This window comes from Panthera onca, chromosome C1 (genome assembly GCF_046562875.1).
Source record: "Panthera onca isolate mPanOnc1 chromosome C1, mPanOnc1 haplotype 2, whole genome shotgun sequence".
In the NCBI taxonomy this organism is placed as follows: Eukaryota; Metazoa; Chordata; class Mammalia; order Carnivora; family Felidae; genus Panthera; species Panthera onca.
The window spans coordinates 34728460-34752652 of record NC_138346.1 but is presented as its reverse complement, the minus strand read 5'-3'; the positions used below and the strand labels follow the sequence as shown (position 1 = coordinate 34752652).

The window sequence follows — 24193 nt, the reverse complement described above, 5'->3', positions numbered from 1 at the left end:
GCCTGGTAGTGGCTTCCCTTGGTTTGCTTCTCACCGCCAAATGAAGCCTGCCTCAGCATAGCAGGGCCCGCGCTTTCCTTTTACCCTCTGTACTCCCAGACAGCCCTTCCTCCTGTGAGTCATTGCGGGGATTTGAAAGGAGATAATGCATGCGTGGGGCCGAGTAAGCAAAATGAAAAGGGGGATGTGTCTCTGAGGTAGGGAAGGACACCATTTATGCCATGTCCGGTTTTAAATGTTCATACCCTTTTGTATGAAACCCAGAAGGGTAAAATATAGACGTTTTACACAAGGGGTGAAATATAGGGATTAGGTCTATAATGGGTCAGACCTTAGATAACACTATTTTTTTTATTTAATTAAATTTTTTAATTGAGATATAATTGACCTATAACATTGTAATAGTTTTAGGTGTACCACATAATGATGGGATATATTTATATATTGTGAAATGATCACCACAGTAAGTTTGACATCCATCACCACACATAGTTACAAAGTTTTTTTGCTTGTGGTGAGAACTTTTAGAATCTTCTTTTTTAGCAACTTTTAAATATGTAACACAGTACAGTGACCCTTGAACAATGTGGGGGTTAAGGTGCTGATCCCCACACAGCCAAAAATCCAGCAAAACTTTTGAGTCCCCTCCAATTTCACTACTACTGTTGACCAGAAACCCCATAGATAACATAAACAGTTAACACATATTGTGTATGTCACATGTATTATATATTGCATTCTTAAAATAGAATAAGCTAGAGTAAAGGAAATGTTATTAAGAAAATCATAAGGAAGAGTAAATACATCTATAGTACTGTACTGTATTTATCCAAGTTCAAGTGGACCCATGCAGTTAAAACCTGTGTTGTTCAAGGGTCACCTGTGTTGTTTAACTGTAGTCACCATGTTGTACAATACATCACCAGGACTTAGTCAATACGGTTTTTAATTGTCCACTGACGTATCTACATTAGAGAACTTCCCAAGGAAGAGTTGAAGTGTTATTTTATGGCTGGGGTGACTAGAATCCTTCAGGTCTCCCTCCTTGAAGTGGCTCCCAGAATCTGAGCTATACTTGAGTCAGTGAGGGAATTCTGGAAGTCATTATTTCCACTCCGCTGGTTAAGATCTCTGGCATACAGAGGTGTTAGTGTGTGAATGGAATGTTCAGCTTTTCTGGTGGTCAGTTACATGACTCTCCAGAAGCTGGGATAGTTTCCTTTTTTTTCAACAGTGGACTTTCTATAGAATGGTATCAAGTCCTCTCTGACGAGGGCCTATAAAGTAAGCCTGAATTCCTAGAATGCGGTCAGGAGATGGGAAGGCATGCCAACATTGAGTTTTACATCTTCCTAGTGGGATGGAAAGTAGCACTGGACTTGGAATCAGAAGGACTGCCTCTACTGCTTATTATGTTATCTTTATGTAATAGGCCACTTAAAGCTTAGAGTTTTAGTTTTGAATCTATACACTGGGATTTGAAATTATCTGCTCACAGGGTGTGATCATTCAAATGAGAGAAAATGTATATAAAAAAGCACTCAATTTACTGTGCTGTCCTTTGCAAGTGTGAGGCTTTACTTGTCTCTCTGGATGTATGTCTTAGAAACCTGCTGTACGAACTGTCAGAGGGAATCGGCTCAGAGAACTTAAAGGACATGGTCTTCCTTATGAGGGAATCGATTCCCAAAATCCAGATGGTAAGTGGGTCATAAAGAGTGGGGTATTTGTGAGCACTGCCTTTTAAAAAAAATGTTTATTTATTTTTGAGAGAGAGAGAGAGAGATTGTGAATAGGAGAAGGTCAGAGAGAGAGAGAGGAAGACTGAGAATCCCAAGCAGGTTCCATGCTGTCAGCACAGAGCCTGAGTTGGGGATTGAACTCAACAAACTTTGAGATCATGGCCTGAGCCAAAATCAAAAGTCAGACGCTTTCCTGACAGACCCATCCATGTGCCCCTGTGAGCACTGCCTTAATCAGTGTTGGGAATATGCTGGAAAGGGTCTTCAAGAAGGGTTTATATTTGTAGGAGATGATACCATACAGTGCTTAGGAACATTGACTTTGGTGTTGGATGGGCCTGGATTCTAGTCCTGGTTCTGTGACTAATGCCTCGATGTGGGGCAAGTGATTGAACCTTTCTGAGTCTCCATTTTCTCATGTGTCATATTGTAGACAATTACACTACTTCCTTCCAGGACTGTTGGGAGAATTGGATGAAATAATGTGGGTAAAACTTTAGGGGCCTGTATTTGGCACATAGTAATCAGGTAGTAAATTGTTAACTTCTATTGGCACCCACTGTGTTTTACCATATAGAAATGTGTCGGGCACAGTAAGGAAATGAGGAGGTGGGTGGGTGGGGTAGGTCAAATGAGGACTATGTAAGGAATTCATTAAATATATTTCCTGGTGTTAGACCTGTAGACCCGAACAGGTTCATTTTGTTTAGGCTACAGTTTTTTAAGATCTTTTTTTTCCCTCTTTCATACCCCTCAGGGATTTTACCCTCTGTGTCTTTTGATTAGTCACTTATGGAGGCTTCCTCCTGTCTTCTAAAAGTTGGGTGTGGGTTCCTTGGAGTTGGTGACCAAGTCTTACTCATTGTTATAGCTCCGGAACCTTGTAGAATCTGTTACAAAATGGTGCTCTGAATGAAAGCATGAATGAATGGGATGATACAATCTTTCCCTTCTCTTTCTGAGAAAATGGCCTGGACCCTTGCTTTTATGTGATTTTATGATGAATGACTGGAGAGATTAGCAGGACGAACTAAGCCACCCTAATGGGGTTGTGCAAAGATACACTAATAACATTCTTATACTTGTTGCCCCTTGTCACAATCTACTAATTTTTTCCCTTAGATACTCTCTGGAAGTTCTGATATCTTTCTTTCTTTCTTTTTTTTTTTTTTTTTACACTTTTTTCTTTTATCTTTTTATTCTTAAAAAAAACCCCAACAAAACACAAGTGTAGAAAAATGAATAAAATACACATACAGACTAAAGAATTGTTATAAGGCTAATCCTCTTGAAACCACTACCCAGGTCAAGAATTTGAATTTTGCCAGCTGTTCTAGAAACCCCTCCACTTGTCCCATTCCAATCACAGCCCCTTACTTACCACCCGCTAGAAGAAACCACTGTTTTGGCTTTTATGGTAACAATGTTCTTATGTGTCTTTACGACTTTATCATTTACCTGTGCATCCCTAGATGTCAAGTTTAGTCTTGGCCAGTTTATTTCTTTTGAGTGTCTTTTAATCTGTAGGTTAAACCATCTTCCCCCCAATCCCTTTCTTTTTCTTAAAATGTGTCTGTTGAAGAACCCCAGGACACCTGGCCAGTAGAATTTCCCTCAGTCTGAGTTTTGCTGATTGCGTGTGCTTGGTACAGTTCAATGTGCTCCTCTTTCCCCTGTGTTTCCTGCAAATCGGCAGCTGGATTCAGAGTGTGAATGTCTCCACATTGATTTCCTGTAGTTTGAAAGTGCTCCAGATTATTCTGATAATATTTTCTCCTAGCTTGGAACATCCTCTTGTGATTTCTCTAGTGTCTGGGTTTATAAATAAAATGAACCCACTCTCTGTGGTTACACTTCTCTCTGCGTCATGGACAGAAGTCCATACTCCCCACAGCAGGATGAGGGATGAGGAGATGGGCAGGAATCCCTGATATGCTCCACACCAAGCCGTGATTTTCTACTAGGAAAAACTGGGGGATGTATTTCTTCCTGTACTTCCTCATGGGTCTTAGACCTTAGCTTGCAGCCATCTGTGGTTGGTTGCCAGAAGTATTCCAAACATTTTGCCCCCTGCTAAATTAGCTTTTAAGTCATTTAAGGCCCATGGTCAGGCAGCCAAATGATTTTATGCTTTTCTCATTCAGTACAGGAGTAAAGGGAGAAATCACTGTATTTCGCTGTGGCATAGAACTATGGAAATACCCGGTCAGATTCAGGAAAAGCACACTTCCTTCTTGGGTTCCAAATGATCTCAGCTTTATTTCGAAGGAGATCTATTTTGTCATGTGAGAATTGTGGGTGAGTTATATACCTGAGATAATCCAGGTTGATCTCAACTGGACTTTGAGATCAGGCTAGCCTTCTGAAGTATGTAAAGGACAGTCTCTAAGCAGCTAGATGAGTTTCTATATGGGGGCTTAATAAGACTCCATTATCTGCAGTTGCAATTGCAAAGACTTTTGTTACTGAAATAAATTATTTAGCAGCTGGGTGGGGAGGGCCTGAACTTCCCTCAGTCAAAAAGGAAATGTTCTAAATTCACACAGTCTCTCCAGAGTTAGAGAAATGACCTTTGTAGGGTGTTCTAGGGCTCCTTTTTGATAACTTTCTACAGGTTCATAGCAGAATAGCTGTCTTTACACATGCTGAAAGACTCAAACAACAGTCCGGAAATCCGTTCTCAGAGTAGCAATCAACTTAGGACGTTGGATGTAAAGGAAACCACACCCAAATCTACTAGCTTAGCAAAGGAGCACAACAAAAGAGGTTTCAGACACTTCCTGCTAGTATTAACCAGAGTGGTGTTCTTAAAGTACAGACTCCATTTAAATTGCGTGGTGTGTGTGTGTGTGTGTGTGTGCGCGTATAGAAGGTGTCATTTACCAAACATCCAATGAACTTTCCACGAAGTTATAATGAATTTCTATCATTGCTTCTGGAATCGTGTCTTAGTCCCTTTTCTTCACCCTTAGTAGGATGCTGTCAAAAATGGGGTTTCGGGGTGCCTGTGTGGCTCAGTCGGTTAAGCATCCAACTTCAGCTTGGGTCATGATCTCACAGTTCATGAGTTTAAGTCCACATTGGGCTCCAAACTGATGTTGCGGAGCCTGCATGGGATTCCCTCTCCCTCTCTCTCTGCCCCTTCTGTGCTCTCTCTCTCTTAAAAAGAGGTAAACTTAAAAAAAAAGAAAGTTTAAAAAAATGGGGTTTCTGTTTTGAGGTTCAGAGAGAGCTCATCTGCCTGTGACCTACCACAGACCCTTGTGTGGTAGATTCCCTCTGACCCCTTTGCCCAGCTGATCAGCTCTGGATGAATCTTCCTGCACATGCTCCTCTCTCCTGCTTTATTCCTGGGCCAAGCTATTGGTGTGCTAGGGCTGCACGTGGGGGCACACACACTTCTTTTATTTATTTATTTGTTTTTGAGAGAGAGGGTGCAAGTGAGCAAGGGGCAGAGAGGGAGAGAGAGATAATCCCAAGCAGGCTCCACACTGTCAGTGCAGAGCCTGGTATAGGGCTCGAACTCATGAACTGTGAGATTATGACCTGAACTGAAATCAAGAGTCAGATGCTTAACTGACTGAGCCACCCAGGAGCCCTGTCTCTGGAATGTCTTAAAAAATTATAATCTCTCTTTGATCAGATGAGAACAGAAATCAAGTAATCAATTCTGTTCTTTTCCTTGGTTGTTGACATCTTGAGTGCCTTATTTGAAAACACACACACACATACACACACACTCAGTAACCCTTCCTCATCCTTCTGTTATTGCTCTTTCTCCCTCCCTCCCTCTACTGCCAAGCTTCTTTAAAGAATAGTTTGTATGCGCTCTTTCTCCACTAAGTCAACTCTGGGTCACATATCAATGCATTTCAATATGACTTCAACTTCATCACTCCAATGAAACTGCTCGTACTGAAGCCAACATGAACCTCCTCATAACCAGATTTGTAGTTTCACATCACTTTTCCCATGTGGTTTTCTTTGCCTGGAATGTCCTTTTCCACGCTGGCAGTGAAGACATAGTCATCCTTCAAGAATCCCCTCCCAGTGGTGCCTGGGTGGCTCAGTCATTTAAGCATCTGACTTTGGCTCAGGTCCTGATCTCACAGTTTGTGAGTTTGAGCCCCGCATTGGGCTCTGAGCTGAGAGCTCAGTGCCTGGAGCCTGCTTCAGATTCTGTGTCTCCCCTTCTCTCTGCCCCTTCCCTGCTCATGCTCTATCTCTCTCTCTCAAAAATAAACATAAAAAAAAATAAATGAAAAAAAAGAGTTCTCTCCCATGTGCAGCTTTTGTGAAGCCTGCTATGTGGAATAGACGAATGATGAATAAATGAGTGATACCACCATTTTAAGTCATCTTTTTCACCCATTCCCAATTGATCTGCACAACTCACCAAATTCTATTTCAGAACTGTTTCTCAGGTCCAGTACCTCTTGCCAATATTTTCTCTCTAATCCACTTCCTTCTCCAACCTATTTCAAAACTTCTGCTAAAAATAAATGTATTCATGTTACTGTCCTCCTTAAAAACTACTTCTGCCACTCCTTGACGCGTGGGACACTTGGCCCAAACTCCTCATATACTGTATGTTCCTGCGTGGTCTGATACCAGCCCGCAGTTCTAGCCATGATCTAGCTCTCGCTCAGTGTTTGCACTCAAGCTTCCTTCTCAGTGTTCCTGAACACACTGTCCCTTTTTAACCGTTCAACTGTTCCATATATCTGGAGACTTCTCCCAGTTCCCACTCTGCTGATGCTTCATGTATGCAGTGGGATAGTGTCCAGAGGTTCCTTTCTAAGCAGCTATTCTTTTCTGTGGGTTCTAATGTAATTTTGTCCCTGTATATTTTTTCATAACCAGCTTAATACATTGAGAAGCCTTATTTACTGAAAAGAATATGATACCTTCCACCCCACATGTATTTCAATATTAAAATAATACTAGCTGATTTGTGTTTTTTTCCCAGCAGTATTTAAGAAATTTTTTTTTTCTTTTCAAATACCAAATATTTGCCTCTTGTTTCTTTGGTGCTTCTGTTTTGCTGCTGCCCTAATCTAATTATATCATTTACAGCTGTAAGTGACAGGCAGTCTAGTTCAATGGTTAGTTAATAAGAGAGACTTTGACATCAGACTGCCAGGTACAGATACCAGCTCTGCCACTTATTGGCTCTGTGACCTTGGACAAGTGATTGAACCTCAGTTATTTCATCTTTAAAATGTGGATTATAATAGGATCTAGCCTCATTGGCTTGTTTTTGAGGTTAATGTACAGCAAGCACTGCCTGGTATGTAGTGAGTTACATATATTTGGTATTTGGTATTAATATAGATTGTATATTTTACTTGGTAATCCACCTTCCCCCATACGATTGAACCCCTCAGGGGCAAACACTCTGCCTTATTCATCATTGCAAAATCTAGTTACTAGAGGCCATGCAGGTAATGTTTAAAGAATGAATGGATCCTCAGAGGGCAAGTAAATGTGACTCCATTGATTCTCTTGCAGACCTCTCTAAGTTTCCTGGCATATCTGGAGAAACAAGCTCTAATAGATGAAGATAATCTGATGTTACTGGAGGATCTCTGCAGAAAAGTTGTACCTAACCTTATGAGAAAGATAGAAAAATATAAGAGAGAGAAAGGTAACTAGCTTACTTACACTTGCTTCTTTGCACAAGACCATGGGAATTCTTAAACTAACTGGTCATTAATGATGTTTACTCATCACTCTGATGATATTGTCTTAGAAAAGCCAGAACTCTCTCCCCATCTGCTCATTTAAGACATATTTATTGAATGCGAACTCTGTACTAGGCAGAGTTTTAGAAGTTGGAGACACAGTAGTGTATACAGCAAAGCTTCTGCTGTCTTGGATCTTATATTCTAATGAAGAAAAGGTTTAGGTAAATGTCTTTTTCTCATTCATCCGTGGGGCGAGAGTAGAGAAAATAATTTTGAATGAAATAACAAAAAAGAAGGAGGCAGAATAGCATAAGGATGAAGAATGAGGTCTATGGAGTCAGATTGCCAGGACTCCACTTATTAATGATTCAGTGGTTCTTTTATTAGCCTTTCTGTGTTTCACTTTCCCCATCTGTAAACTGGGGATAATAATACTATCTACCTCATGAGTGTTTTGAGAACTGAATGAAGTAATTCCTGTAAAATGCATGTCTGGCATAGCGTAAAACATGTTGCTATGAATATGTTTGTCAGAAAGTCATGAAAACGTTCATATTCTCAGAAATTACTAACAGAGAAGAATTTTATTTCCTTGTTTTTTTCTTTAATCCTGTCTTGTAAAGGTTGTATTGCTGTCGTATTATATGGAGGTAATAGCACAGCGTGGAAGTCAAAGCTGGTTGGTAAATATTTGTGTTTTTCCAGGTCTGTTTCTCCAGTGTTAAACAAGAGCTGAAATAAAAATGCATGAGTAGCTTTAATGCCACACCCATATTTTAGTTCAGTGAGTTAATCTGGTGTGCAAATGTCTTTGGTTGAAAACGAAACTAGCTAAAAGGAAACTTCTAAGAATTCTGTAAATACGCAATGAGTTGAGAGACAAAATATACTGTTGTTAAATTGATAAAATCTCAAACAATAATAAGGCAATGAATAAATGTATAATTTAAGTAAAAGTTATGAAAAATAAAAATGATTCTTCTAACCAAAGTTATCAAGTGAGAAATAAAAAGCAGAGAGTTGATATAAAAAATACATTTGGAATCATTACTGAATTCTGAATGCAGAGATTTTTTTAAAATTACATTGCCATTTTCCTGTAGCTAGTACCCCACACAAAATGAGCAGGGTAGGTGGTCAAATTATTTTGGATATTTGAACTCTGGAGAAAGCACTCTAGTGTTTATGTAGTAAATGCCTCAGTGAATCTTGAACCCTGAGCTTTATATCAGAAGAAGAATTCTAATTTTGACTTTTCTTTTCTACAACCTACCTGCTGTGTGATCTCTTTTGGGTGTCAAAATAAAAAAAAAAGTTTTCCTCTACTATTATCACACCAACACTTCTGGAACACTTCTGACCTAGATGGGTAGGATTTTTTTATACCAACCAATTCTCTAATTCTCTGTAGACACCAACTTGGTGTCCTATGATTTAATTCAATTCTGACACTAACCAGAGTTAGTACACACCTTAACTAAATTAGGCTAAAGGCTCAGTGCCCTAAGACTGCCCCCTATTTCTGATGCCAGTCACAAGTTAGCGAGTCCCCAGAATACTCACGGCTTGTATCCAACTTGGCTACAAACTGATGGTTCCCATGAGCCCCTCCTCAGGTTCAGTAATTGGCTAGAAAAGCTCACAGAACTCAGGAAAACAGTTTACTAGATTACTTATATATTATAAAAATATTTGACTCAGGAACAGCCAAGTGTAGGAGGAAACGGATAGGGCAAGGTATGGGGGAAGGGAGATAAAGCTTCCAGGCCCTCTCCAGGCAACTCACTCTCTTAGCATCTCCACGTATTTGCCAACCTGGAAGCTCTCCAAGCTCCTTCAGTTAGAGATTTTTATGGAGGCTTCATATGTAGGCATGGTTGATTGAATCATTGGCCGTTATGATTTATTCAACCTCTAGGCCTTCTCCCTTTCTCAGAGGTCTGAGTGTGGGGTTGAAAGTTCTAACCCTTTGACTACTGGCAAGTAGCCCCCCTCTAGAGGCTGTCCAGGAGCCCCCAATCACCAGTCATCTTATTAGCATCTTATAGCAAAAGATGCTTAGCACTTCAGAGATTCCAAGGGTTTTAGGAGCTGCGTGCCAGGAAAAGGAGGGCAGAGACCAAATACATATTTATTATTATATCATAAATATCAATTAATATTTCAGTGTTGACTTTCTGTAGCCCTAAGAGTTTGGGCTTAATTCTGCCATTTAGGATTAAGGACTAAAGGACTGAAAAAATAGTAGGTATGCAGATTTTAGACTTTTCTGTAAATGAATGTGATCCAAAGGCAAAGTCCACTTTTTAAAAATGTTTATTCATTTTTTGAGAGAGAGAGAGAGAGAGAGAGAGAGCGTGAGTGGGGGAGGGGCAGAGAGAGAGAGAGGGAGAAACAGAATCTGAAGCAGGCTTCATCCTCTGAGCTGTCAGCACAGAGCCCAATGCAGGGCTTGAACTCATGAACACGAGATCATGACCTGGCCAAAATCGGACATTGAACTGACTGAGCTACCCAGACGCCCACGTCAAAGTCCATTGTATCTGATTAGAACACAAGCTCTATTTAAGGACTGCCTGGATACTTTTCTAAGTTTTCTTGAGTCTTGGTGTTTGCTTTAGTATTTTAAATTTCTTATTAAAAGTAATGTATCATAATTATAATAAAATTAAATAAAAATTCAAATAATGACAATAGAGTTTATCGACTGCTGGCCAGTCCCCAGACCTAATCACTGGAGTATATTTTTGTAGCCTTTCTTCTATATGGAGACAGTTTGTGAGTGTGTGTGTGTGTGTGTGTGTGTGTAGATAGATAAATACATATATATTTAAATAAAATCATGCTAATCATATATAACTTTCTTTATTCCCACCTAATATAGCTGATATTTTCCTATGAACATAATACAGACATAGCTCATTCTTAGTAATGGTTCCATAGAAATAACTTTATATACATAACATGTTTATTATTAAAAAAACCCCATATTTATTTAATTACCACTTTTGAGTGTTTTTTCTTGATTTTTTTCTTTTCCTCCCTTCCTTTTTTTCTTCTTTATCTTTTTTACTATGGTCTTAGTTCTGCTTTTATTTTTTGAGGTAATGCCTTTGTTATCTCTTGGCCATTATCTGACACATTAAGTACCATACATTCTGAAATAGTATTTAGTACAGTATATGGTAATTTTAAGGAACTAGTAACATTATAAAAAGAATAAAAACACAAACATAATAAGAAATGAAATATAATAATACAAGGAATGAAAATACAATGATAAAGAAAAACAATTTATAAATTCACATTTTTTTTCCTAGGTATATATGTAGGCCTCTTTAAGTAAATGGCACTACAAATCTACAGGTCCCTATAAAATAATATCTTGTGATGATTGGTTACCTTGGATTACTACTAGTCAGAAGATGATTTTTGTTTTACTGTCTGTGATTCTATTTCCAGCCTCCCAGGTAGTGACACCTCCTGTTGACCAGGAAACTGAGTCATTGCATAAAGGAGAGGAAGAACTATTTTCTCGTTCAGATGTTAACCAATTCTTTGGAGCCTTACAGGTAGGTTCAATGATGTGTTGGCAAATGTTTAATGACCAGCTCTACTCTCCACCCTCAATTCCCTATTCCAAAAAGAAAGAACAAAAAAGAGAGAGAGGAGAGAGACTCTGATTTGTAGTGTTTGGGGTAAGTGTTCCCATTATGGCTGATTTCAGGTTATTGCAGAATTTCTGAAAATCTGACAAATGGCTCTCACTAGCTGGTTTGAGTTGACTCCAGTACACCACTGGATTGCTTTGAAATGGATTGTTTTATCTGTGCAATTTGATCAAGGCCAGCTTCCTGAATGTACAGCCTGTGCAGTCCCACATTGCCCATGCTTTTCTAATGCTCAGCTGTCACTGTTTTAAAATTCTTAATAATGAGAGCTCCTGGGTGGCTCAGTCATTTGAGCATCTGACTCTTGATTCCAGCTCAGGTCATGATCCCAGAGTCTTGGGATAGAAGCCCCATATCGGGCTCCTTGCTGAGCGTGGAGCCTGCTTGGGATTCTCTCTCTCTCTCTCTCTCTCTCTCTCTCTCCTTCTCTCTTTGCCCCTCACGTCTGCTCTCTCTTTCCATAAAATAAAAAAAAAATTTAAACAGTTCTTTATGTATGAACAAAGGGCCTCACATTTTATCTTGCATGGAGCCCTACAAATTATGTAGCCTGTCCTTTCCAGAGAACAAGAACTGGGTTCCTTTAGTGCCCAGCAATAGAAGGGTGGATAGAGGGAAAACATTGGGAAATTTGCAATCTGTTTCATTTTCTTTTTTTTTCCTTTTTTCTCCTCCTCCTCCTCTTTCTCCTCCTCCCCTTCCTCCCTCCCCTCCTCCTCCTCCTCCTCCTTCTTCTTCTTTTTCTTCTTCTTCTTCTTCTTCGTGCTGAAACCTAGGAGCAGTGTATTTCTTATGACATGATCATGATCCTTGGAAGACACATATGACATTCTTCCCTGGAATTAATGTTTCTTACCAGCTGACTTGGGCAGTTTTATTTTGCTAACATCTATCAGTATCAATGCAGTTATCTTGGCCTTGGAACTTTTTTTAATTGTGATAAAAGACAACATAAAATTTACTATCTTCATCATTTTTAAGTGTACAGTTCAGTTCTGTTAAGTACATTTATATTGTTGTATAACCAATCTCCAGAACTCTTTTTATCTTGCAAAACTCAAACTCAATATCTATTAAACAGTAACTCCCCATTCCTCCCTCCCACCAGCCCCTGGCAAACACCATTCTACTTTCTATCTTTGTGAATTTGACTACTCTAGGTACCTCATATAAGTGGATTCATATAGTATTTGTTTTTTGTGACTGGCTTATTTCACTTTATATAATGTCCTCAAGGTTCAACCATGTCAGAATTTTCTTCCTTTTGAAAGCTGAATAATATTTCATTGTGTGTATGTACCATATTTTGTTTATCCATTCATAAATGAATGCACATATGTTTGATGGACATATGGATTGCGTCCACCTTTTGGCTATTGTGAATTAATACTGCTATGAACATGGGTATACAAATATCTCTTTGAAATCATGGTTTCAGTTCCTGTATTTACCCAGAAGATCATGCTTTCAGTTCTGGGTATTTACCCAGAAGGGGAAATGCTGGATCATATGGTAATTCTGTATTTCATTTATTGAGGAACCTTCCTACTGTTTTCCATGACAGCTGTATCATTTTTCATTTCCACCAATAAAGCATAAGGGTTCCAATTTTTCCACAACCTTGCTAACACTTTTTATTTTCTCGTTTTTTGATAGTAGTCATCCTAATGGGTATGAGGTGGTATCTCATTGTAGTTTTGATTTTCATTTCCCTAATGATTACTGATGTTGAGCATCTTTACATGTGCTTGTTAGCGATTTGTGTTATCCTTCTTGGAGAAATGTCTATTCAAGTCCTTTTGCCCATTTTTTAATTGGATTGTTTGTGGAAGTTTTATTTTTTATTCTTAAAAATTCATTCATAGCTTCTTTACTACTTTCATGGTTTCATATTTTTACAGTTACAATTTTTTATTTTTAAATTTGGAAATAATTTCAATCTTATGGAAAAGTTGACAGAATGCGAGTAATACTAAGAACACTGTGTACTATTTTACCAGATTCACTTACCTGTTGTTGACTTTTACACCATTTGTGTTAGCCTTTGCTTTCTTTCTCTGTCTTTATCTACCTACCTATTTACCTATATATCATCTATCTATTTAAACACACATAATTTTTTTCCAAACTTTTTGAGAGTAGCTTGCACACATCATGACTCTTTACCCCTGAATATTTACTATGTATTTCCTAAGAATAAGGATATTCTTTTAAAACTATAGTACAGTTATTGATGCCAGTAAAGTTTACTTAATACAATACTTTCACCAAATTGAAGTTCCACATTTCAGTTTTTTCTGTTGATCAAATAATATCCTTTACAGTTTTTTCCCCCTCCAACACATAATTTATCTGGGATCATTATTGTATTTAGGTGTCATGTGTCTGTAGTCTCCCTTAATCTTGAACAACTTTTCTTTATGACATTGACATTTTTGAAGAATATTGTCACCCTCACTACCACCTTTTATTAAAAAAATAGAATTGTCCTCATTTTTGGTGTGCGTTGTATTGCCTGTGATTTGTTTCAAGCTTAAATATTCTGGCAGGAATATTACCTAAATGATGTACTCTTCTCAGGGCATCACACCTGGAAGCAGTGGTGTCCGTCTGCTCCCTATTTGTGATGGTAATTTTGATTGTTTGGTCAAGGTGTTGTCTGATTTCTTCACTATACAGTTAATTTTGTATAGTTACTATTTCTCCCCTGCAACTAGTAAGCAAGTGGTAGAGAGACATTTTGAGACTTTACAAATATCCCACTCTGCATCAAGAATTTCCCCTAGATTTAGTATCCATTAATGATCCTAGTGTGATTCAATTTTTATTATGTTGGTTGAAAAGCAATGATTTTCAAACTCCAGTATTTTCTCTACCTTTATAAGTCAGCACTCAGCATTCTGCTATATGCGAGAGCCCTCTTTTCTTCTCTAAAAGTTTTTTTGCCCGCTAAACTTAATCCTTCTCTGCACCTACTTTTTCAACTAATTTTGTGTGTGCTCAGATACTTCTGTGCATGTAGAAAATACACACACACACACACACACACACACACACACACACACGACTTTGCTCTTTGCCTCTTAGAAATTCAGTAGTTTCTAAGGGGAGTAGCTCAGCCTTGGCATGTAGAGCGCTGCTATTTTGCTGACCTCAGAGGATTCTGGCTATGGCCAGATAAAGATGGGAGGAGTTGTCGTGGTGCTGAGAGTATAGGAGGCTTTGGGAGGGAGCACCTCATATTACATGCCTTCTCCTAGACTTTCAGGGTCAGAAGGTGTCTTAAAAGTTACTTATGCAAGAAACCATCAGAATCCTAGAGGAGAACACAGGCAGCAACCTCTCTGGCCTTGGCTGTAGCAACTTCTTACTAGACATGTCTCCAGAGGCAAGGAAAACAGAAGCAAAAGTGAACTCTTTGGCTTCGTCAAGATAAAATGCTTCTGTACAGTGAAGGAAACAATCAACAGAACTGAAAGGCAACCTATGGAATGGGAGAAGATATTTGCAAAAGACATATTGGATAAGTTCTATGAAGAACTTATAAAACTCAGTACCCCAAAAATAAATAATCCAGTTAAGAAATGAACAGAAGACGTTAACAGACATTTCTCCAAAGAAGACAAGCAAATGGCTAACAGACACAAGAAAAGATGCTAACATCACTGATCATCAGGGAAATACAAATCAAAACCATGATGAGATACCACTTCACACTTACCAGAATGGCTAAAATGAACAACTCAGGAAACAATAGTTGTTGGCAAAGATGCAAAGAAAGGGGAACCCTCTTACACTGTTGGTGGGAATGCGAACGGGTGCAGCAATTCTGGAAAACAGTATGGAGGTTCCTCAAAGTTAAAAATAGAATTATCTTACAACCCAGCAATTGCACTACTGGGTATTTATCTGGAGAACACAAAAATACTGATTCAAAGGGGTACCTGCACCCCAATATTTATAGCACCACTATCAGCAATAGCCAAACTATGGCAAGAACCCATATGTTCATCAACTGATGAATTTCTAAAGAAGATGTGATACACACATACCAAAAAGAATGAAATCTTGCCATTTGCAATGATGTGGATGGAGCTAGAGTATATTATGCTAAGGGAAATAAGTCAGAGAAGGAAAAATACTCTATGATTTCACTTATGTTTGGAGTTTAAGAAATAAAAAAACAGATGAACATAGGGGAGGGGAAGGAAAAATAAGATAAAAACAGAGAGGGAGGCAAACCATAAGAGACTCTTAAATACAGAGAACAAACTGAGGACTACTGGAGGGGGTGGGTAGGGGGATGGGCTAAATGGGTGATGGGGATTAAGGAGAGCACTTGTTGTAATGAGCACTGGGGGTTAGATGTAGTGATGAATCACTAAATTCTACTCCTGAAACTAATACTACACTATATGCTAACAAACTTGAATTTAAATAAAATCTTGGAAGAAAAAATAAAAAAATAAAATAAAGTTTGAGTATTTGGGATGTTAAAAAAAAGTTATCTAGGCAATCCTGGCCCTGGATAAAATGAAAGTTGGTAAATCATATCATGTTTCATTAGCACCTTAGAGGTTTTCTTACATAAAAGAGCACTACCAACCATTGCATTTAATGAGAAGAAACTGTATTTCAAGTAACACCCCTAATTATTTAAATTGATTTACATTAAAAACCAAATCAATATATTTGAATGTGGAATATGATTTCTTAATGCTTTTCTGTTATCTTAATGCTTTCTGTTATTCTGCATTTTCTCTTCATGCTCTTCTGTTGAAGAGATGTAATATCAGCTTCTTTTTAAGGACTTATTGGACCCTTATTATTTGAAAACAGTGGAAAGAAGACTGAGCATGTCCAGGCAGTGGGTCAGTTATCTATTCGTTCATTCATTCCTTCCTTCCTTCATTCATTCATTCCTCTCTGACACAGAGTTTGGGAGGGTGTCAACAGAAGATGCAGCATTTTCAGAGAAAGAGCAGGCTGACGTTAAAGCTTATTTCTAGTCCCTGTTCTGGCTGATTTTATCAGCACAAGGAAGGAGACAAATTAAGGAAACCTGGGTCCTGGGGATGCTGGGCAGAGCCTGCTGCTGTATCTGTGTTGCCCTTAATTCCAGAAAATTCACTCAACTGCTTTCAAAACCAGCTGGATAAACCCAGAAAACAGCCTGCTTGGTCCTTGGATGTCGCTGAGAGAAATTAGCATTTTGCAGGAAGGAAAATACGGCTTGCAAAAAGAAAGGCCGGAAGTGTTTTAGAGAGTGAAACTAAAGTTCTTTTTTTCATTTGTTCATCAAAGTTGGGAAATTCTGGTATTGTGCAGCCTGGGAGTGAGGCTGTGTGGCTTTGGTCTGGCTTGAAGATAAGTCCCTCTCTTGCAGCCGGAAGCTTGGTGGGCTCCAGCAGGGAGGCACCTCCAGGAACTTGGGGATGACTTGCCGGTCACCTCAAACAGGTCTGGTGCTGCGCCCCATGTGGCCAAGTGGCAGTGTTAACCCCTCCCCAGAACCCCTTTGAGACTTTCTGCTGCAGGCTGAGGGCAAGGGGTTTGGGAGTGGAGTGAATGTGGTAGAGCATGCACAAAAGGTGAGGACCCTAGGCTATGTTTCAGTCTTACATTTAATAATATAAAATGTTTCTGTAGGCCCAAAGTAAAAACTGTCAAGAGAGTATACTCAGAGGAGGCTCCATTGCATTCTTGCCCCTCTTCCCTTTCCTCCGTAGATTACCTTTTTTTATTAGTTTATTTTCTATTTATCCTGTTGTTACTTTTGAAAAAAACCCAGCCATCTGTCCCCTTTATTATAAATGAGGTGCCCCATTAAAATACTGTTTTTCGCTTGACTTCCTTCATGTAACGGGATCTCCTGTACAGAAATTATCTTCTGCATCCTGCTCCACAGCTCTTTCGCCCACTTCCTAGTGGTGGACATTAGAGTTATTTCTGGTCTTTCGTTATTTCAAATAATGCTGCAATGAATAAATATCTTTGTGCATATGTCATATTGTATTTTTGCCACTGTGTCTTTGTGAGCCTCCTCCTCTGAAAGGAGAGAGATGATTCTCTTTTTTGTCACTTGCTGCTGAACTTGCTGGGGATTAAGTGTCTGTTCTTTGCATCAAGTCCAGCTTTTTGACCCTCATCCTAACTGTGTGGATTTCCTGCATTTCATTCATTTCCTGTTTCCTCAACAGAGGGTTTCTGGGCAAGATCAGCCCATGAGGAATTATGGTAGATGTTTCTAATACACTTTATATAACTTGGATCAGTATGGCAGGAATAGAAACATATGACAGTTACCAAGCAATTTGAGATGTTTTGAGGGAGAAAGGTAACAAATTAGTGGAGAATTCATTTCTTATCTCATTTCAGGCATGGATTCTACCAGGCTTTTCTGTGGGAGAATGGAGAGAAATGGGTGGTTTGTACTCTGAAACCCTTGCACCACAGCATCTGGGGAATGCTGGCATCTGCTCTCCCTCTACCCTTCAGAATTAGATCACCCTCTGTAAGGAGGGAAGGAACACTTGGTAGGGCTGAAACCCACAGGCCAGCATGACAGAGCAGAATGTTGACTCTGGGAACATCTGGTGTAGTGTGGCTCCAGATACTGCTTGTATTTTTCAGAGTGAGAGATGACAGAGGGAGGGACTTGGCAATGATGTATTTAGTGCCTTGGATCTTTGCCCCAAAATCATAACCTTAGGAAAATATTACAGAATCTGCTACAGAGCTAAACGGCTTATGAACACGCTTTTGGTGTAGTCTCCCTGTGATATGTAAAGTTTATCAGAAGCGATTCCTTTTTTTTTTTTTTTTTTCTGGAAATTTAAACTTCAGAGTCCAAACACTTCACATTCCCAGGAATCTCTGCTTTCTGCCTAAGCAGGAAAGTGCGTGATACAATGTTGATTAGAGTTACCATTACTGAGCACTTGTTATGTGCCAGGCAGGCACTGTCCTAAGAGCTTTCTAGGGCTTATCTCATTGAATCCTCCAATCCAGAGGTAGGTACTGCTGTTATTCTCACTTAATGACAAGGAAGTGGAGACTCAATGAATGGATATAGTACTTCCTAAATGGACCCACTAGTGAAGCTGGGATCTGAACCCAGGAGTCTGACTCCAGAGCTCACCCTCTGAAGACCTGGCTCTAACACAGTGTGGCTTCAGGCGCTCAGGCGATTGCTTCATTTCTTTGAAAAATAAGGGAGTTTCTTTCAGTTTTGCAATTCTGTGGTTTGGAAGTTTGAACATGGCTTTCTTGCAGTATTACCTTCTCCCAAGGTGAGGAGGAATTTATAGGTGCTGTGTACAGCTGAAGTTTGGCCCCTTTTGGCTGTGTTCTATGGTCTGGGGATGCTGGATTCTCTAACACAGTGTGGCTTCAGGCGCTCAGGCGATTGCTTCATTTCTTTGAAAAATAAGGGAGTTTCTTTCAGTTTTGCAATTCTGTGGTTTGGAAGTTTGAACATGGCTTTCTTGCAGTATTACCTTCTCCCAAGGTGAGGAGGAATTTATAGGTGCTGTGTACAGCTGAAGTTTGGCCCCTTTTGGCTGTGTTCTATGGTCTGGGGATGCTGGATTCACTCAGCCTGAGCTGTGCACCCAGGAGTGACCCTTAACTATAGTTAATAACTAACTCAAGCCTTAGAGACAAGGGCAGAGCTTGCTGGATTCTACTGAAAACTTGCTGGATGTGGGAGAAGAAAAGTTTCAAGTTTCATTTTCCTGTATTGCTACGTGACAACGCATCACTGGCTTCATCTGTGGTGGATTCATATTTAGAGGAACCAAGAAATTTGCAGGAACACTTCAGAGGAATGCGATCTTTAGCCGATGCCAAAGACATGGCTAAATGAATTCTGGGCTGTGGTCTGATTTTTGCCCTACCCAGACTGGGTTCTCTGGGCTTTCTGTTTTTCCCCCTCCTCTTCCTGGTGTCCGTCCAGCCTGTCTATATCCAGTAACAGATAGATACTGTCTCAACCCAGCCAAGCTTTCTGCCAGAAATACTTTAGCTGATTCACGTGATCTTGACTCTTAACCCATCCTCTGTAAGGAAATCTAAATGTTTGGGGAAAGATATTTGAAGAATCTGAGAACTTCTCTTTCAAGGCGACAGAGAAACCCTGGTCTCCATAGAGATCTTGGGAGCATCTGTTGAGACTTTAACTTCTGAAACCAGCACAAAGGTCTTCTCCAGCTAGGGTCCATCCCTTAATGACTTTGAGGGCTCAGAGATGTTTGTTTCTGTCATTGTTCTTGTTTCTGTCTCTGTGATTATCCCACCTTTTTCTGAAACAATCAGAAGTGTGTTCACCTTTGCCTATGGAGGCAATGCTGTTGCCATTACAGCCACACACAGCCTTTGAATTATTTCCAGGTAGGGGAGTTTCTTTTCTATTGACTGAAGCCACTTCTTTTCTGCTTGGATCAAAGATATGCCATGTTTTTAGGAGATCACTTCAGCCACACACAGGTCCCACTGGAGCCAACTCAGCTCACTTGTAATTACATGCTAAACAGGTTGTAAACACAATAACCTTCAGAAATAATGGCACGTATTTTAAAATTCTCACTGTGATCTCTACAAAAGAGACTTTTCTGTTTTCAGGGGAGTCAGATCACTCCAGAATCTTACCATCTGAAAAAGAAATAAACATTTGATATCTTTATTGTCTTGTTAGATCCTTACTTATGCTTCCTTCACTTTGCTAATCCAAAAGGGAAGATGTGGGGTGCCTGGGTGGCTCAGTCAATTGAGAGTCTGACTCTTGATTTTGGCTCAGGTCATGATCCCAGGGTTGTGACATCGAGCCCTGCGTTGGGTTCTGTGCTGAGCGTGGAGCCCACTTGAGATTCTCTCTCTTTCTTTCTCTCTCTCTCTCTCCCTCCCTCCTTCTGCCCCTCTACCTGGCTTATGAGATTCTCTGTCTTTCTCTCTCTTCCTCCCTCCCTCTGCCCCTCTACCTGGCTTGTGCTAGCTCTCTCTCTCTAAAAAAACACAGAAACAAAAAAGAAAACAGAAAGGAAGATGCTTTTGCATAAGCTCTTGATTTGCTGAAGTTAAATTACATATTCTGTTATTTAACACTGCTAATTGACATTCTGCAGTCAAACCAAATGAAGTCTGAATTTTAATCAATACCTGGCATTTCACCTTGGACTTAATTGAGTAATTCTAGACCAGGACCATAGCCTTGAGAACTCTCAGCCTTTGGTACTGATAAATGAAGTGATTGGTTAGAAACATTAAACCCTTAAAATGAGGATTCCCTAATAAGTCATTCTATTTCTTCTTCTTTCAAGGAAGCAGCTGTGTACAGAATGGATCGGAAGCACAGAGGCCACTGTGTTGTTGTTAATAACCACAGCTTTACCTCACTCTCAGATCGACCAGGGACTCATAGAGATGCTGGTAAGAAAGTCTGAATAGTCTATAAGATGCAAGTTGGGGATCTTAAAATCATTTTTTTTTTTAGTTTTCATATTTTCTTTCTGTAATTTTTTATCTTCCATTTATTTTATTTTTTTTAGTGTTTATTTATTTTTGAGACAGATAGAGACAGAGCATGAACGGGGGAGGGGCAGAGAGAGAGGGAGACACAGAATCGGAAGCAGGCTCCAGGCTCTGAGCCATCAGCCCAGAGCCCGATGCAGGGCTCAAACTCACGGACCGCAAGACTGTGACCTGAGCTGAAGTCGGATGCTTAACCAACTGAGCCACCCAGGTGCCCCTATCTTCCATTTAAATGTAAGGATGATATGGGGCACCTGGATGACTCAGTTGGTTAAGCATCTGACTACAGCTCAGGTCATGATCTCAGGGTTTGTGGGTTGGAGTCCTGTATCTGGCTCTGTGCTGACAGCTCAGAGCCTGGAGCCTTCCTGGATTCTGTGTCTCCCTCTCTCGCTGCCACTCCCCCACTCATGCTCTGTCTCTCTATCCCTCTCTCTCTCTGTCTCAAAAATAAATAAACATTAAAAAAATTTAAATGTAAGGATAATATAAATGTTCTAAGCCTCTTGTATATCCCAGGTGTCTTAGCCTACCTGGGCTGCTGTAATGAAATACTATAAACTAGATGGCTTATAAATGACACACATTTATTTCTAACAGTTCTGGAGGCTGGGAAGTCCAAGATCAAGGCTCTGACATTTTGATGCCTGGTGAAAGCCCGCTTCCTAGGTGGCAGTCTTTGTGCTGTGTCCTCACATGGCAGAAGAACTTTCTGGAGTCTCTTTTTTTTTCTGGGGTCTCTTTATGGGCTCTCCCCTCATGACCTAATCACCTCCCAAAGGCCCCACTTCCTCATACCCTCACCTCGGGGGTTAGGATTTCAACATATGAATTTTAGGGGGACACAAACATGAAGACCATAGCACTTGGGGTATTACCAATCTGCTGAAAGAGCAAAAGGAGTCCCTGACCATGTACAGCTCTGTGGGTTGGGGGAAAGTATGGTGCATCAGCAACAAAAAAACTGGGTTTGAGCTGTGGCTCCACCACAAACTAGTTTGTGACTGTGGGTGAGTCCTGGGCCTTGGCTTCCTCATCTGTTAAGTAGGATGAAACTGTGGCCTCTGCTGACTCTCAGGACCATTGTGATAGTGCTGTGGGTACTATAAGAAGGTAGGTAAATAATAAAATTTTATTGTTATGAAAGTAAAATAAAAACCCAAGCTTCAGGCTACTTGCTGTGCAAGTTTTATAACTATTAACATTGTTCCACCCCTTAATTTTGTTTCATTTTACTCTATCTCATTTTATTATTTCCCCTTTCTTTCCTTTTTTTTTTTTTTTAACAGAGTGCTTGGAGCGTGTGTTTCAGTGGCTGGGGTTCAGCGTACATATATATAATAATGTGACCAAAGGACGTCTAGATGAGGTTCTGAAGGAATATAAGAGTCATCCAGGCCATGCTGATGGAGATTGCTTTGTGTTCTGTGTTCTGACCCATGGGAAATTTGGAGCTGTCTACTCCTCAGATGAGGCCCTTGTTCCCATTCGGGAGATCATGTCTCATTTCACAGCCCAGCAGTGCCCTGGCCTGGCTCATAAACCCAAACTCTTTTTTATCCAGGCCTGTCAGGGTGAAGAGATACAACCTTCTGTATCCATTGAAGCAGATGCTATAAATTCCGAGCATTCACCTCCTACTCCTTCCCTTCTGGCCAGTGTTCCCAGTGATGCAGATTTCCTTCTTGGCCTGGCCACTGTCCCTGGCTATGTATCCTTTCGGCATGTAGAGGAAGGCAGCTGGTATATTCAGTCTCTGTATAATAATCTGAAGAACTTGGTCCCAAGGTGAGATGTTTGAGTTGTACTATATACCTACCGGTTTGTCCATCCATCTATCTACCTACCTGTTCGTCTGTCTCTTCACATACCCATCTGTGCATCTGTCTGTCCATCCATCCATCAGTCTACTCATCCATCTGTCCCATCTATCTATCCATCCATTCATCCGTCATCCATCTACCCATTCATCCAAACATCTGTCCATCCATCCAAACATTTATCCATCCAATAAACCTATGTTGAGCGCTAGCATATAACTGGAAAGGAAGATACAGAATTGAAAAAAAACAAAACAGTCCCTGCCTTCGAGTTGCTCACAGTCTAGAGAGATAGAAAGAATAGATGGGGGAAGAGCATTCCCTGTGGCAAATACACATTATACAGCATAGGTGTTATGGAAACACATAGAACTAGTACCTCACCCAGATTTGAAGGATCAGGGAAAGCTTCTAGAGATGACAAATAGATGTTAGGTAAATAATTGAGATGAAAGAAATGCTGGGCAGAAGGAAACAGTATAAATAAAGGTAAGAGGACCTTTTATTTGTTCCTTCATTTATTTATCAGTCACTCATGTTTACTGAGTGCCTATGTATTGCCTTTGGCATTATACGTTTGATCTCCTGCCACTGCTCTGACAACTTTCCATCTGTATCTACCACGTGCTCCTTACCTGGTACCCTGGAAATGGGTCTTCATTGCAGTTCTGCCCTGTACCCCATTCTATGTTCTTTATAGCTCTGGGCAGCTTCAGCTATACCCTGGAGGCCGCTTGACCTCCATGAAAATGTCTCCAAAGTTGCCATCTCTGGTCCATTAATCTCTGAGTTTTTGGAGAGCAGAGTTATTTCATTCAACTTTATGTCCTTAGCACTTGACACAGTAGCTGATATATTGTTGAGCTTGATAAATATTTGCTGGACCAATGAGTGACTGAGTGAATCTCATTCTTAGGGTCGGTCCAATACATTTCTTGCAGCCTACCAGACATCCCACCTCCTTGTTGCCCTTGGAGCTCATATTCAGTATGCATAGTCCTCAGTTCATCTTCCAGCCCTTTCTATCTGTCTTCTTCTCCTGAATTCACATTTTAAGGAATGGTCAAAGTGTTCTGGGAATTCGAAACTAGGAATTCAGGATTGGAACCTTGAGTCAACCTTAGCTTTTCCATCTTCTTCATTAATCCCTCCATCCCCACCATAGCCATCAAAAACCAATGTCCTATGACTTTGAGGACAAGGCAGATTTATCAAGGACTTACTGTGTGCGTACTGTCCTGGGTACCGAGCTAGGGGCTAAGGGTAAGTTATGAACAAGGGAGACAGAATGTCTTCTCCATGGAGCTTATAGACCAGTGGGTAAGTGAAGGTAAGAAGGTAAATATTTAAATTAATAAGATAATTTCAGGAAGTGATACCTGCTGTGAAGAAAGCAAACAAGATATTATAGAGAATGGGGCAGGGAGCTACCTGAGAAGGCTTCTTGGTAGAGGTGATATTTCAAGTGAGACTGAGTGGTGATGAGTCAACCACAGGATGATCCAGAGGCAGAGAGAACAGCTGGTGTGAGACAGGGTGTAAGAACTAAGAACCAGGCAGGGCCTGCTGTCCCTTGAACATAGCAATGATGATGAGGATAAGTAGTGGCAATATTAATAATAATAAAAATGATGGTCAGTGGAATATTATAGCCAGTTTTCTATGTGCTTTACACAAATTTACTTCATTTACTTCTCATGGCAGTCCCTAAAATGGGTATTCTTATGGTCCTTATTTTAGAGCTG

At 40.1% G+C, this 24193-nt stretch overlaps 1 protein-coding gene across 1 annotated transcript in view; it reads left to right on the top strand.

The window, feature by feature from the left end:
• CASP10 (caspase 10) overlaps nt 1–24193 on the top strand; it is a 32284-nt gene that overhangs the window by 2043 nt on the left and 6048 nt on the right. The window contains exons 3-7 of the mRNA XM_060622937.3: nt 1607–1700; nt 7254–7389; nt 10892–11001; nt 20418–20526; nt 21918–22416. Of these exons, the coding sequence (XP_060478920.1) occupies nt 1607–1700; nt 7254–7389; nt 10892–11001; nt 20418–20526; nt 21918–22416 (948 nt within the window). The remainder of the gene's footprint in view (nt 1–1606; nt 1701–7253; nt 7390–10891; nt 11002–20417; nt 20527–21917; nt 22417–24193) is intronic.